This window comes from Chelonia mydas, chromosome 11 (assembly GCF_015237465.2).
Source record: "Chelonia mydas isolate rCheMyd1 chromosome 11, rCheMyd1.pri.v2, whole genome shotgun sequence".
Taxonomy (NCBI): domain Eukaryota; kingdom Metazoa; phylum Chordata; order Testudines; family Cheloniidae; genus Chelonia; species Chelonia mydas.
In genome coordinates, this window is record NC_051251.2 from 10,948,173 (window position 1) to 10,964,735 (window position 16,563).

The 16,563-nt window shown below is 41.3% G+C and overlaps 1 protein-coding gene and 1 long non-coding RNA gene across 2 annotated transcripts in view; one reads left to right on the top strand and one right to left on the bottom strand.

Moving 5' to 3' along the window:
• PDIA5 (protein disulfide isomerase family A member 5) overlaps nt 1–16,563 on the top strand; it is a 119,004-nt gene that overhangs the window by 101,009 nt on the left and 1,432 nt on the right. The window contains exons 15-16 of the mRNA XM_037912015.2: nt 4,819–4,889; nt 12,138–12,272. Of these exons, the coding sequence (XP_037767943.2) occupies nt 4,819–4,889; nt 12,138–12,272 (206 nt within the window). The remainder of the gene's footprint in view (nt 1–4,818; nt 4,890–12,137; nt 12,273–16,563) is intronic.
• The window catches only part of LOC119567310, a 52,147-nt gene that overhangs the window by 18,282 nt on the left and 17,302 nt on the right, over nt 1–16,563 (bottom strand). The window lies entirely within an intron of this gene.

A 16,563-nucleotide genomic window follows, 5' to 3' on the forward strand; every position in this document is an offset into this window, starting at 1 on the left:
GCTGCAGTGAAGGTGTAGGATTGGGATTAAGCAGCTGGGAGAGATGAGCAGTGACAGAATCTATCTTGAGAAATGTTACATGCTAGGAACAGAACCAACAAGAGCCTCTATTTCATTCTTTTATGTGTAATGCTACCCAAGCACTTTTGGTGACTTATTCTATCTGTGCCAATGAACTGGTAATACCCCTTTCATTTTTTTAAAATGATTCATTTACATCTTTAACTTAAATTATCTAAACCTCCTCTTCATAGATTGTGAGGTCTTTTCTATCTCTTACTTCTTTGTTAGGTTATCTAGTCCATCATCATCCCAGGACACCTGTCCCATCTAGCCAGGAACCCTATTTAACAATAAGTGCAGGGTGGTCACAACCCCCGACATCTGTTTGTGATGCTCCTGGGGGTCACCACCCCCTGGTTGAGAATCCTTGACCTAGTTTATCCCCTGGTGACCTCTGCAGTTTATTCCCTGCAATACATTTTGGAGTGATTTGCCCATTCTGGTTTTAAATGCCGTAAGCTGTAGGTCATCTAAGGGAATCATTCCAGCTTGCCCATTTTTGGGTTTTAGCCTTATTTACTTCTGCCAGTGTGGGGTATTCCTATTTCAAAATGAAACACTGCTGTTTTGACCATGCTGACCTTGCCATGGGAAACTGAACTCTTCTTAACAAACACCTGCGTCTTAGCACTTCATTGCAACCAAAGCTGCCTACAGCGGTTGTCGTGCAGCCTTAAAGGGCATCTCAGCCTCTGCTGATTTTCCCCAGACTCTTCAGTGTAAATAACCCTCCTCTGTCCTTATAAAGCCTGTTACTTTCAAGCAAACTGAATAAGGTGGAACCCATCTCCCCTGGTATAGGTCTTCCGTTTCAAAAATGTTCCTGCCATGCTGCCACCCCCATCCAGCTTGATACTACAACTGAGATTTTCAAAGATACTGGAGGGGTTTTGAATCCCATTTCCCATTGCAATTAAAATCTCATCTTTTCAAGATTGCTGCCCTATAAATACTTAAGGAAGATGTATAGAACCTTTCCACTCTTGACATCTCATCGACACCTTAAGTTGCCTCAAGTTTAATCTCTTTCCATTCCAGCCCATCTGGAAGATGTCTTCTGAGCAGCCTGTGTACTTTCATATCTTAATCCACAGTAATTGTACACTTGTTCTTTTTTACATTCAAATCTCCACGACAGCGTGAACGCTTAAAATAAAAGTGTGATGGGAAGTGTGAAAAAGGAGTGGTGGGAATGAGTTTTCCTTCTGTCAAAAGAAAGATGTCATCCTCTGCTTTTTTGTGGGTGCGCGCCTTAAATAGAATGACTGATTGGGTGATTTCCAGTTTTCTGCAGTTGGCAATCCTTTTAAGTTGTAACAGATGAAGCTCTGCTGTTCCGTCTGAGGCGCTCCTTCCCACATCTTTTTCAATGACTTCTTGAAACTCCCTTGAGCATTCAGCACAGAATTTGGCACGGAATTCACATCTGTTCCATGGGTAGATGGCCAAAGTTAACAGAATGCCCATTGAACAGTGATGCCAAAAGCCATATGTTGGTGTTTTTAGTTTTGTGACCAGAATAAGTTAAATAAAACACACTGGGTCAAATTCAGAAGTGAAATGTAAGATACACACGAGTAAGCCATGGTGGGGGAGGGGTTGTGTTTAGACATAGGAAAGGAGGAGTGTAGACGTGAAAGCAACTACTAAGAGTGTGTAAGATGTGGTAGTATAAACCTGGGAGGCTTACACTCCTTTACCAATGATTTTGGATTATGTGTGGCTTAGCTATCTCCTCTATGTTGCCTAAAAACTCCAAACACATTAGTCATAGCATTTGGAAATACAGGCAATGATCCAAATGATCTAATGGTCCCTTGTGCCCTTAGAATCTATGAATCTTTGCTCACAGCTGTCTTGATGCCCTCTGTTGGATATTAGTCTGCAGTATATGTCATGATGACGTGCTAGGACAGTAGGGCAACTGAGCAACTGTTGACATGCCTGACAGTTTTATTAATCCCCTGTTATCAGCTAAACTGCTCTTTGGTATTCCGAGCTGCCGTCTGTTGACCACTGTAAAATACCAGGTTGCATTTTTAATGTGAAGTGGACTTTTCTGTGTCTAAAGGGACACTCATGGTTTATTGGCTTTCAGTTGGATTTACTTGAAAAGAATGACTTGTTCTAAATCCTAACTATCAAAGCTATGTGTCAGCACGTAAGTGGGGGCTTGTAGCGGGGAGCTTTAAAGATTCCCTCCCCAGGCAGAGAGAGTGGTACAACCCACCTGAGGGATGCTGTCTGGAAGACATTTGCTTGTTGGGGGAGAAAAGTTAAAATCAAGTTGCATTTTTGGTTTTGGGGTGTCTTATTTTCAATCTGAAGGGTCACTTAATAAAAACCGTGTTGAAGAATCAAACTCAAGTCCTTCAAAATAACCCCAGAACCTTCCAAAGCACTTCTTAGGGTAAGTTATTGGGGGGACCCTTATTTTCTAGAGTGACTGAGTGGAGCAGTGCTGTCAAAGGGTAAGCTCCTATTTAAATAATTTTCGGGGAGGGGGCTCTTTGATTGTGAGTGTGATTTCTTGCCTTTTTACTTCTGAAATGTCTTTAAGCGTTTCCCCACCACCGATTATTATCTTATGTGCTTATCTTAACTAGAGCTAGGTGCATTAGCAACCTAGTGCTAGGTGCCAGTACAAAAACATACTGGGAGACCGTCCCTGCCCTGAAGAGCTTACAACCTCGATAGACAGGACAGACAAATGGTGGGAGTGGAAACAAGGGCACAGAGAGGTGATGTGACTTATCCAATGTCACCCATCAGATGGGTTACAGGCCTGGGAACAGAACCGAGCAGTCTGGAGTCCCAGTCTGTTTGGCCCGGGGGACAGGGCACTAGCTGGTTCAGCCTGACCAACACCAAAGCACTTAACAAAATAATCTTCAGACTATACTGTGTATGCACAGGGATCTCCTCACTGAGCACCGAAGTGCAGCTGTCTTTGGGATGGAATGTAGCAACACTACAAAGTAGCTGAGGACAGTAAGGGCGGGATTTTCAGAAATGCCTGGGTGAGTTATGAGTACGAGTCCCATTGACTTTCTTTGGAATTTATTTCCTACAACTTCACTGGCTTTCAGTGGGACTTGTGCTCCTGAGTCACTTTGTGCTCTTGAAAATCCCTCCCTGCAGGAAGAAGACTGTGTACAATTCAAACTGAAGTTGGCAGGATGGCCAACAGTGTAATCAGTGGTACTGCAATTTGCCAAGATGTCAGGGTTAAGCATCTTCACTTGTGAAAAAGACCATGAAATCTTTGATACCAGAACCTTGGTTTTACATCTCATCTAAAAGACAGCAGCCCTAGTAACAAAGTACCTTTTAACATCATGCTAGGGCATCTGTTCAATACTGACTAAGAAGGGAAGAGTGCCACCTATTTACAAATATTTTAGTGATAAATGACAGTAAGAATAATGTGAGCTGTACTGTGAACATGCAGTTGCCTGCATGCTGTTCTTTATTATTTGAAGGCAAAGGCAGGAATACTTTGATTATCTGTCGATAGCTTTTTACTTTTATATTAGATCAGTGCACGGCTGGTTGAAGTTAACCAGTTTCCTTTGTGTCTAATCAAAAGAGAAGGGCTCTGACAACTCTCTTGTGCACAATCTCCACAAGTTAGGAAGAATAGTTCGCTGCAGATATTTAGTTCCTTTTGGTCACACAGATTTATCTAATTTAGGCCAAGTATTTGAGAGTACCTCAGGTTCATCACAGACTATATATGGAGCTGCTGAATTGAGACCGTTAAAATCTGAAGCTGCTGTCTAATGAAAAGGGCAGATCTTCCTTCCCCGGTTTGCTTTTTTATAAAATATGAATGAAATTTTTGTCCACGTAAGTGAGGAACTAACTAGCCTCTAGTTTGACACTGCTGTGATACCGGCATGAATAGGCCAATCTTCCCCACAAAGTTTTGCCAATACACTGCATAGCCTTCCTTTGTGTAGGTTTTTTTCCTTCAGTCCTATCCCACTCTTGAGCAGAGGCTGCCCATCCTTTCAGATTGCCTGGTGTTTGCTGTGTGAGCAAATGGGAGGAAACTATGGAAAAGCAAGAATTTGTAATCTTAATGCAAATTGGAGGTCTGTCCTCCAGATGTGAAGAGCTGGTGTACTGACGTACTTCACTGCCACCCCCACGGTGTGGGTCTAGAACTTTCAAAGTGTGGGCTTGATGTTTAATACCTAGATTGTCTCATTGACATCTCCCTTCCAATTTTCAAGCATACAGACCACCTCTCCTCCTATTCACAACTGCCTCCACCTCTAGTCCTCCCATTGTCAGTCACATAACATCCCTGTGGCAACTACGCTAATTACATATTTGAAAACAGAATAATATGAAAATCTTTAATTTGTTTATAGATGTCTTTTAATGCTATTTAAAGCAACTGGAGATAAGGAGGAGACCCTTGCACTATGGTTCCAATTCAGGAAGGCACTTAAGCTTCAGTCCATCCCTGAACAACATTTAAGCACATGCTTATTGGGACTTATGCAGATATTTAAGTTCTCTCCTAAACTTGGATACTTTCCTGAACTGGAGGCCAGGTGCCCAGCAATCACTCCCCATACCACCAAGTTCCTGGGCTCAGAGTTTGAGAACCTCTCGTCTATAATTTTTTTTTCTTTTAAATGCTGATTCTTAATTTACCTACAGGCTTGTCTTTTAGTTGCCTTAATGTCCTGTTCTGCAATGATTTTGACATATTTTTTTTCCTTTTCTTCCCATGCCGCACAGGGTGTCCACACTGTAAAAATTCCATCCCACATTTCACAACGGCTGCAGAACTCTTTAAAGAAGATCGAAAGGTAACCCATTTTTTAATAGTTTCTGAGGTGTTTAAAGTGCCTCTGCCACCTTTTCACTTAACAAGCTTGATCCAGTTCATTTAATGATAAGACTTGTGCAGAAGTATGCTGTTGAACAAGTTAATCAGTTATAAAATATGTGTGCATCTTAGAGGTCATTTTTTTTTTTTTTGCCAAACTGAATTGAACTTTTAACCTTCTTTCTGATTTTTCTTTATTTTTTCCCTTTTTAATTCTTCTTTGGTGAAATCTTCCCTATTAAGTCATGTTGTAACTCTGAATTTTTACAGATGAGAAATAGATTATTTTAAACATTTTCTTGTTGACCCTTCCTTACAGTCTTGTTATAATTAGTGGGGTGGACATAGGAAGAAGTGTATGTGTCTGAGGTCTGGGCAAGCCTAAATATTAGTTTGACCCGACTACATAGTTCAGAGCATTGAAAAATTTTGCTCCCTGTTTGACAGGTCAATCTAACCCCTGGTGTAGACACAGTTGGGTCAACAGAAGAATACTTCCATCAACCCAAATACCATCTTTCAAAGAGGTGGATTAATTATACCGACAGAAACACTCTTTCCATCAGTGTCAGGAGCATCTATGCTGTGGCCCTTCAGCGGCATAGGTGCAGCGCTGGAGCTGTGCACCATAGTGGCTGTAGTGTAGACCTATCCTGACTCTGGGCAGAAATACAGAGGGGATTATCAAAAGAGCCTAAGTGATTTACAAGAAAACCCAATTGATGTCTCTTGGGAGCACAAGTCCCAGGCTGTTGAAAACTCCATCCTTAATCCATAAACTGGGAAATTGCAATTTGTGTCAGATCTATCAAACCTTTAGCAACGTGGGCAGTCCTTGCTCACACAAATACAGTGGCGTCATTGGCTCATATAAGCAAAGGCTTGTACTGTTGGTCCCTATCATTTCTCCTTTGTTAGTACAACTTCAGTCTTCTCTCTTGTCTCTGTGATCTGTAATGTGTTTCAGGATATGGTTTATATGAAAGATGCTATTTAAAAAAACCCTTTTTGGTTTGTTTTTAGTTCCCTTTATTTCTTTCCAGTCTTTGCAACCCAGCACCTTCTTTCCATTAATGTGGAAATGGCTTGGGGAATTTACCAAGAAATTAAGGGCTAGCTTTGAAACCTCTTGCCATTTAGACTTTACAGATATTGGAGACACCTCAATCAACTGTGGGTGCATCTGTGCGCGCACATGCTGGGAAAGGGGAGGAGTTTCTACGGAGGGCATTTAGTCAATCTATGAACTACATGTGATGAACTGTAGAGAGGCAAATCGCTCTCTTGTCTTGCTTACGGATGGAATTAGAATGGTGGTATTATGCCCTTGGGTTCAGGTGGCATGTAGCAGCATTTAGTGGCACACGGCTTTCAATTCCCCTGCTGCTGGAACTTTTGCGAAGTGTTGCCTTGTGGTTACTGGTTTGTTTCCAAGAATTCTAAAAATGTGTCATTTTTCTCACCACCTTCTTCTAGCTCTGAGACAGGCCTTTCTTTCCTAAGCTCCCTGCAATTTTATTCCATCTAGGAATTATTAAGTGAATGTACAAAACAATGTGAGAGTTGCTTATCCGGATGTATTAATAAAACATATGATCACAATTTAGCATGTAGCATGGTTGTGCTGAATGCAAACATCTGAAGGTTTTGATTCACAACTGCAGGCGGCTGTGAAAGGACTCAAAGCCCCAGAGACAATGATTGATGGCTGCAACTCTTTATTTCAGCTGAGGGCATTTAAGGCTGAACTGCAGAGGTATAAAATGTAATGAGGTGGAACAGAAGATCCAATAGAGAATATTGAGGTTTGTACAGTTTCCAAAAGGTAGGCACGCAGCAAAAACAGCTTCGTTCCCCTTGTTGATTCATGAAAGTGCTAAGGATTGATCATGTTGGGGAACCCTCTTCAGTCATGCACAACCCATATGCTACCAAGATGTTTCTTGCTGCCTGTTGGTGCCCTTATAGAAAAGACATAGGGCCTTGATCCAGCAAAGGACTTAAGCATGTGACTGTCCCCACTAACTTCAATGAGACAACTCCTGTGTTCAAAGTTACACACATCCTCAAATGTTTTGTTGAACTGTGACCCTATGGAATTAAATAGGGATTAAACCAAAAGTGTTCAGTAGACGTTACTCCAAAAATAAGGAGCAAAGGTATTAATCTTAAAAATGTACAGAATGTAATAGAAAATAATTAAGCTGTCTCTATTTTTTAAACTGTTGTCCTATAGGATTCTGTAGCAGGAAGAGGTTCAATGCTAACAGATGGTTCAAATGTTATCATTTTCTATTAAATTCTCATGGACTTTTCAATAAGGGTGGCCCCTTGGCTTCTGGAAAATTTTAACTTTTTAAATTAAAGGAACAAAAGATTCCAGGCCTTATGGTCGCAAAAAATATCCAAAAAGGTCAACTGACAGAGCTCTCCCAAGTTTGTAGAGAGACAGAAAACAGACTGCTCGGAGGTGTGACTGGTATCATTAATTTTGAAGACCCATAACAGGCCAGATTTTTTCCAAAGAGAACTCAATCTGTTGGTGTGCACTTTTCAATCGCATAATACTTGTGCACTAACAACAGAATTTGCACATGCAAAGCCCATCATCTGTGCATGCAAAGTCACATGCACAGAAATGAAGGTCACCATTTCAAAATTTGGCCCCAAATATCAACTTTTCATTGGTTGTCTCATTGCTGATTACTTCAGCAGAAATATCCACCTGATGTGCTGGTCCAGTGTGTCTGTGCATTACAGAGGATAGATCTGGAAATATCTGGCTCTGGTCCTGGCATACCACCCACGGCCCCTGCCCCTCCACTTGCTTTAGTGTCTCTGGAGTACTGGTAAGAGCAGGCCACTGAGGAGAGAAGTCTAGAGATGCTGAGCACATCTTGACTGTACAGCATTCGGGGTAACTTCTGGAAGGGTTCTTATGCAACCAACTCTGCTAGGCCCAGTGAGACATCCCCCATTGCAAAGCCCTCACTCCTTCATTCTCTGCCAGTTGCGAGTCACTTTTTGCTTTTCAACAGCTGACAAAATATGACTTTCAGGTACTTTAAAAATATTAAACCTGGGTCCTGGGACCTTCTTGTTTTCAGCTGGGGAGCTATGGCCTTGACTTGCCAGGAGAGAACCCTAGGCCTTAACTTGTATCTGCAGCTCTCTTCATGGATGCTTTCAGCAGAGACTGTTCATACCTTCCGGCTCACCAACAGATGCTGAAGAGCTGCAAGTGTGACAGTTGTCCCTTTGCTGAACATGAAGAGGAGGAGCATGAAGATTTGTTCAGTCAGTACTCTAGAGACTCTTAGGGACTCCAGTGAAACCTGTAGAAGTCCGCAGGCTCATTTTTAGCTGAGCCCCAAAAAACTGAATCCAAAGTTCAGCTAGAATGAATTGAGTTATGGTGCTCTGATCTGAACTTCGTAGAGGAAATCTCTTGATTTTTTTCCATGCCCCCAAAGTAAGAAATATCCAGAATTCTGCAAAAGGTGCTGCTATTTGGGCAGGCCTCTTTGGAATTACTTATATATTTGAACACACTTGTACTCTTAGCATCTATATAAAGCAGAACACAAGTCAGGTAACAGTGGGTTTGTATGGTTGTCATTGAGGGCAAAATCTGAAGAAATTGGGATTGCACAGCTGTCACTGAAGGAAGATCTGCTGTGGTCTGCAGAACCTCTAGAAATCAGTGAGACTTAATGAATCACAATATGGAACTCCACCATGCTATTTTTGGCAGTCACTGTTTTTAGGTTGAATGACACTTTCAGGTCCTAATCCAAGAAAATTCTGTGTGATGAAATTGGGACACAAATGCACTAAGGAAACAAGAAACTAATACTTTGGAGATTCAAGCATGTCTTGAATTTAAAAAAAAAAAAGAAAAAAAAGACTCATGGTAATGTTGGTGCTGTACATCGTGGTAACTAAAGATTTTTCTTCTCTTGCAAACTGATTCTCGTGGAGAACAGCGAGTGAATTGTGGCTAACCTCAATGGGGTGTATTGTATTTTGGAGTTACATAAATAAAACCTTGTACAGTAAACACAGGGAAGAATGGGTCCCTGTCTAATTCAGATGTGCTATCAAAACCTTTAAGTCACTTGACAACAACAGACTTTTTTTTTATAATCAGATTTGTCACCTGTCGTTGACTATTCTGTAAAGCCAGATGCTTAGTACCATTCTTTTGCACACTGAAATTTTATCCCTAATTTATTTTTTGAAATAAATCTGTCCCATATCATTCCTTCCTCCAATCAATATTCAGTTATTCACTTCCATTTTCATAACAAAAGTCGATATTAGCTTCCGCAGAGATTTATTTGCTTGAATCAATAAACCTGTGCGTGGCGGTACATATTTTAACAGGAGAGCAACTGCTACCAAAGGAAGATATTTTACATCATCTTACAATGACTGTTGAAATGCAAAAGGTTGAAAAACAGAAGGGGAACAATTTCCTGAAAGGAAAGGAGATTCCATTGTCTTTCCCACACACCCATTTAACACATGCACGGTTTTTTTAAATTGTAACATCACTCTAGAATAGAAAATTGTTTCACAGTTCTGTTGGGAAGTGCTTCCCCTGAAGAAAACAATGACACTAAGTATAGTAATATACTAGGGCTTGTCTACGCAGTGGAGTAATGCGCTCTATCGGGTTGTGATTTCTAAAGTGCACTAACATGTTGCACAGCAGATGCCCCTGTGCCTGAGTCCCCGGCCACATCTGGAGACATCACAAGGAGTAATAGCTCCCATCTCTCCATGGAAGGCGGGGAGGGGGGAAGAGAGATGGAGCACCACCACCACCCTTTGACGCAACATATGGCCTCACCAGCACATTTCCCTCCACTGCACCCCCTTGCCTCTGAATCACAGCTTTCTCCTGCTGCCAGCTAATGTAGCAAGTAGAGGCAGTCTGTGCTGCAATGCTGAGGGTTTAGGATTCAAACTCAGTTTGATGCACAATGGAGAGATTGTTACAGTTGCACCTAATAAAACTTGTTTTTGCCTTTTTTCTTAAAAAAAAAAAAAAAAAAAAAAACAATTAGGAAATTACATATGAAACTTCAGTAAAAGAACATTAAGGCTGCAAACTCAAGAACTCTAGAGATAGGAAATACCAGGTCTCTGGTTGCCCATGCAACTTTAATTCTGCCCTCTTGCATGTACATTATGATATAGTCTTTAATTACATGGTCAGATACAACATTTTTCCACAGGAGTCCTGCCTCATTTTATTGCACAGAATGGTTGCACAAAGAGGCAGTAATAAGCTTGCACAACCGTAAATCTGGCTTTTCTCTTCAACTATTTGACATGCAACCTAAATAATGCTCTTTTAATATGCCTTTTAATATATAAATACCTGACAGAAAAATAGATGAAGAGTTCTTGCTGCAGATTGTTCTTAACATTTGTCTTTAGTGGCCCTGATTCATTGCGAGTTCTGTCTGTTGTTCAAAAACGACCAGAATGTATTTGTGATTTTTATTCTTTTATTTAAATAGTCTTCAGGAATCCTTGATCTTTAAGGCCACTTTAATGGTTTTCTTGTTTTAACACATGAATAAAGAAATGATATTCTGCATTGAGGTAGCAATTTTCATCTGAGAATACAATCGAGTTTGATCTTTCTAAGCCATTGTTTTATGAGGATCTCAAATCCAGAACAACAATAAAACCCAAGATAGATTTTTCCAGTTTCTTTAATTGCTGCCCAGATGTTGAGATCAGTTGATGTAGTTTTGACTGCCTCACCATACAAATAAAAGACATAGTGCATAGTAAGTGATCTTTAATTATGGGCGTACAGGGCATCAGAAGCACTGACATCAGGCAAATAAAAGGTATTTTGCTCAGATTGCTTGGAGTAGGCCAGTGGAATGGAAAGTTAAAGTTAAAAGGCACCTGGTATTAAATTAGCTTTGAAACACTGTAGCCAGTAGTCACAATAATCTCTTCTCTAATTGGTTGGCTTTTATGTAGCATAGATTTAACACTGTGTAACCCTCCCAGTCTCCAGCAAATGCATAATGGAATTGTGAAGGTAAGTGTGTGTAAATTGCAATAGAACTTCAGAATAACTTCTGCAGGTGGCGCTATGTATATGTAGTAACAGTGGGATTGGGCCAGTGTAAGTAAAGTCCATTTTCCAAAAGAGCTGCAGCTGCACATTTTAAAAAAAGGCCTGATCCTGAGATGCATTCACAACTCCCACTGCAGCCAGTGGGAAGTGTGGTTCTCAGTACCGCTCAGAGTCAGGTTCCCAGTGATGCACGCAGGGTGGTAAACTAGCTGTGAGCCCTGTTTAGTCTGGGACGACATACTCTGGCTCCTAAGTTGCCTGCTTACAGAGAGAGCTCTTAAAGAGGGACGAAGCCAGTCTATAGTAGATCAGCAGAGAGTTGCCATGCTGGGCACTCTTTCTGGCTATTACTGTTGTTTGTAGCGTCTAGGGACCTTACCCGAAATCAGAACTCCATGGTGCTAGGCACTGTATGTACTCATAACACTCCTTACTCCAAACAGCTTGCAGTCCAAACTACAAGACAGACAAAGGGTGGCAGAGGAGTAAAGCAGCTTACCTAAAGGCACACAGAAGATGAGTAACGGAGCCAGGATTAAATCCTAGGTCATCTGACTCTGGTGCCCTACCCACTACACCCACATCTCACTTAACCTGGGAACTGGGTGAGGGTTGTTACAGGTGCTTTGCGCATACATCATTAAGGCCCTTTACACTTGTATGAATTAATTAATAAACATTGCACCATCTTTCTTTATAAACCTTTCTCTGACTAAACTAAAGAGGGAAGAAGACGTTGCAGCCAGCCAGATACAGTAGTATATTTAGGGATAACAAAGATGGTTTTTTTACCCTATTAGCACTTGCAGCCAAGTAGCCCTAATTAATGAAGTTTAAGAGCTACAGTTCTAGCCAGCACAATGAATTGCTGCACCCCTAGAGAACAGAGTTCACGTCTTACCTAAGGGTTGTGCAAGCCAACGTTCTCCCCATCTCTGGAGATTATAAAAGCATTGCATATTTTGGTACAAGTGGTGGTTCCTATTCCAGACACACATAGGCTGCAACAGCAGAGGGTGTACACCTCTTCAATTTCTCATCCACTAAAGGTGCCGCTATTTGAAGCAGCAGACAGTTATGGTTTTTCATCTCTTATGTGCTATTCCTTTTGTATTTCAGATAGCCTATGCTGCAGTGGACTGTGCCAAAGAACAGAACCATGATCTGTGTAAACAGGAAGGTGTGGATGGTTACCCCACCTTTAACTATTACAACTATGGGAAGTTTGTAGAAAAATATAACGGAGAGAGAGGGGTAAGTATAAGAACAGGTTGCAATTTCAAAAAAATAACCGCAATGGGGAGAGGAATGACTTGTCTTTCCATTTTTGTTGTAAATGAACAGGACAGGGTAAACTTTCAGTGTATTGCAAAAGGCTTTAACTTTTCTGCTCTCATCAGTAATTCACTGGGCTGAATCGTGTACCACACCCATATGCACTTGTGAACTGGAACTTGTTTGGTCTATTTGGAGAAATTTGGAGTGAATTTAATGTCTTTCTGTTTAATAAAAAGTCTGTGGGTAGATGTAGTACTAATGAAAATGGGGAATGAATTGTATTAAGTAGAATCAGTCCTAGAGTTGGCAGATGATGTGAAAATTGCTCCACTCAGCTCTACTAGTGCATCTGAATCCGGACTTGCCATACCCCAAACGTTTTAAGTCTATGAGTCTGCCAAATCATGACTGATTGTTGGTTTTGTGATGTGGACAAAACTGTCCTTAGAGTAGAAGGGGACCAAATCACTTGTTTTCATTAAATCGGATTCTAACCCGAGTTTCAGGAGTGAATGGTTGGTTCCTAGCTCATGGCTGGTTTCACTTTCCCATGGTGTTACATACAGTTGATCATACACTCTGACAGCTAGGTGCAGATATGGTGCAACACTTTTCTGGGGTTATAAAATGAGTAGAAGTGACAGAGCAATCTACTGGCTGTTTGGTTTGTATCTTTTCAGTCATAATAGCCTAGGGAGAGATCATTTCTTGAAAATTAATGACTGCGTAGAGGAAATAAAGGACTAAGAAGAAAACGTAGGTGTCCTCAACCCAGCCAATGATTATTGGCAGGGAAATGCCTGGCCCTGGAAGTGTTGCTGTTATAAACCTTGAAAATGTAGAGTAATAGAGCCTCTGTATTCTTGAGGAGGATGAAAGTCTCAGGGAAGGAGAACATCAAACTGGCGCAGAGGGAAACGATCCCATAGTTGGGACCCTCCTTCCAGATGATGTCATGGTATCCTCTCGCACGGAGGATACCTCTCCGGGGGAGGGACTCCAGTTATTAGGAAGAGACAGGTAATAGTAATGGGGGACGATCATTAGAAACACAGATAGCTGGGTTTGTGATGACCAGGAGAACCATATGGTGACTTGCCTGCTGGGTGCGAAGGTTGCAGATCTCTCAAGAAATCTATACAGACTTACGTGTAGTGCTGGGGACGAGCTGGCGGTCATGGTACATGTGGGTACCAAGAACATAGGGAAGGATAGGTGAGAGATCTCGGAGGCCAAATTTAGGCTGCTAGGTAAGAGATTGAAGTCCAGGATCTCCATGGCAGCATTTAATTTGCGAAAAGGGAACAACACAAAAATGAGGAATTTAGTTAAACAGAAATTAAAAGGTACAGTGCCAAAAGTGAACTCCCTGCAAGCTGCATGGAAATTTTTTAAAGAAACCATAATAGAGGCTCAATTTAAATGTATACCCCAAATTAAAAAAACATAGTAAGAGAACCAGAAAAGTGCCTCCGTGGCTAAACAACAAAGTGTAGCCGTTAGATGCAAAAAAGCATCCTTTAAAATTGGAACTTAAATTGTATTGAGGAAAATAGAAAGGAGCATAAACTCTGGCAAGTGAAGTGTAAAAATATAATTAGAAAGGCCCAGTTTTTTTTTTTAAAAACAGCTAGCCAAAGACTCAAAAAGTAACAGCAATTTTTTAAAAAGTACATCAGAAGCAGGAAGCTTGCTAAACAGCCAGTGGGCCACTGGACGATCAAGATGCTAAAGGAGCATTCAAGGAAGATAAGGTCATTGTGGAGAAACCAAATTAATTCTTTACATCAGTCTTCATGGCTGAGAATGTGAGGGAGATTCCCAAACATGAGCTATTCTTTTTAGGTGACAAATCTGAGGAACTGTCCCAGACTGAGGTGTCATTAGAGGTGGGTTTGGAACAAATTGATAAACAGTAATAAGTCACCAGGACCAAATGGTATTCCCCCAAGAGTGCTGAAGGAACTCAAATGTAAAATTGCAGAACTACTAATGGTGGTATGTAACCTATCATTTAAATCAGCTTTGGTACCAGATGACTGAAGGATAGCTGATGTGATATCAATTTTTAAAAAAGGCTCCAGAGACGATCCTGGCAATTACAGGCCAGTAAGCCTAACTTCAGTATTAGGCAAATTGGTTGAAACTGTAGTAAAAAACAGTATTATTAGACACGTAGATGAACATGATTTGTTGGGGAAGAGTCAACATGGTTTTTGTAAGGAGAAATCACCAATCTACTAGAATTCTTTGAGGGGGTCAAGAAGGATGTGGACAAGGGTAATCTAGTGGATATAGTGTACTTAAGAGTTTCAGAAAGCCTTTGACAGGGTGCCTCAACAAAGGCTCTTAAGCAAAATAAGCTGTCATGGGATAAGAGGGAAGGTCCTCTCCTGGATCAGTAACTGGTTAAAAGATAGGAAACAAAGGATAGGAATAAATGGTCTGTTTTCAGAATGGAGAGAGGTAAATAGTGGTGTTCCCCAGGGGTCTGAACTGGGCCCAGTCCTATTCAACATATTCATAAACGATTTGGAAAAAGGGGTAAACAGTGAGGTGGCAAAATTTGCAGATGATACAAAACTACTCAAGATAGTTAAGTCCCAAACAGACTGCGAAGAGATAGAAAAGGATCTCACAAAACTAGGGGACTGGGCAAGAAAATAGCAGATGGGACTTTTCAGCTTGGAAAATAAACAACTAAGGAGAGATATGATAGAGGTGTATAAAATTATGACTGGTGTGGCGAAAGTAAATAAGCAAGTGGTATTTACTCCTTCTCACAATACAAGAACTAGGGAGTCACGAAATGAAATTAACAGGCAACAGGTTTAAAACAAACAAAAGGAAGTATTTCTTCCCACAACGCACAGTCAACCTATGGAACTCTTTGCCAGAGGATGTTGTGAAGGCCAAGACCATAACAGGGCTCAAAAAAGAACAAAATAAATTCAAGGGGGATAGGTCCATCAATGGCTATTAGCCAGGATGGACAGGGATGCACAACCATGCTCTGAAGTGTCCCTAGCCTCTGTTTGTCAGAAGCTGGTAATGGACGACAAGGAATGGATCACTTGACGACTACCTGTTCTGTTAATTTCCTCTGAAGCACCTGGCATTGGCCACTGTCGGAAGACAGGATACTAGGCTAGATGGACCATTGCTCTGACCCTGTGTGGCTGTTATGAGATTTATAAAGGAAAGGATTCCAGCTCTAGAATCACCTGACTTAAGGGAGACATTGTCCAATTGTTGGAAAATGTTCTAGCTAGTGTGTTTGAGTACAACTGACTATTGGATAGAATTAGAATTACTCTACAGTGTCTCTCTACTTTGAACAAGTACTGGAGATTCTCCTTTAGTTTGATTGCATGGCCATCTGCTTTTGGAGCTGGAGAATGTGATTTCTGTTCCTGCTGTCATTATGAAGTCCTGAATGGACATAGCATGCAGCAAAGTGACAACCATGAAGTGCATAGAGTTACAGGTTTGTTGCAATATGATAGCAAAGGATGATGTTACTAAAGCAGTAAAACACTTCAAAAATTACCGCGATCCTGGATTCCTTTTCTGTGTCAAAGTTTGAAGAATCTTGGCCGATAGCCTCCTATCTTGCAAAGGAGTTCTAGCAGTTAGAGGAAGGCACTGGGAGTCAGGAAGCCTGTATTCTGTTCCTGACTCTGCCAAAGAAACCTTTACTTGTAAATTAATTCCCTGGGTTGCACAAAGAACCACCTTTTGTTAATCAGGGCCCCAGTCTAGTAACTGATTCTGTGTAAGCAGGTCCCTTACAGTCATGTGGCACTTCATGCCCATGTGGAGTCAGTTGTGATCTAAGGTCTAAGAGAGAGCCCTTGAGACAACCAATGCCGAGCAATATCATGGAATAAAGAATTGTGACAAATCTCTGTGCTTCTGGGTGGCAATCACATGTCTACTAGCTGGTTTTGAAGTGGTGCATACAGCATATTAATATGGCACTAATGTATGTTTCAGAGTTTATTAATGTAAAAGCATTGACAAAATTTGTGAGAAGCTCCCTGCCCTGTCTCCTCCGTTACATTGTTGCCTTCCGTATTCTTTCTCCCCTTCCCACTGCCAGTTTTTCATGAGAGACTTGATGAGTCTAAAGCAGGGGTGGCCAACCTAAGCCTGAGAAGGAGCCAGAATTTACCAATGGACATTGCCAAAGAGCCACAGTAATACGTCAGCAGCTCCGCATCAGCTCCCGCCTCTCCCAGTGCCTCCCACCCACCGGCAGCCCCAC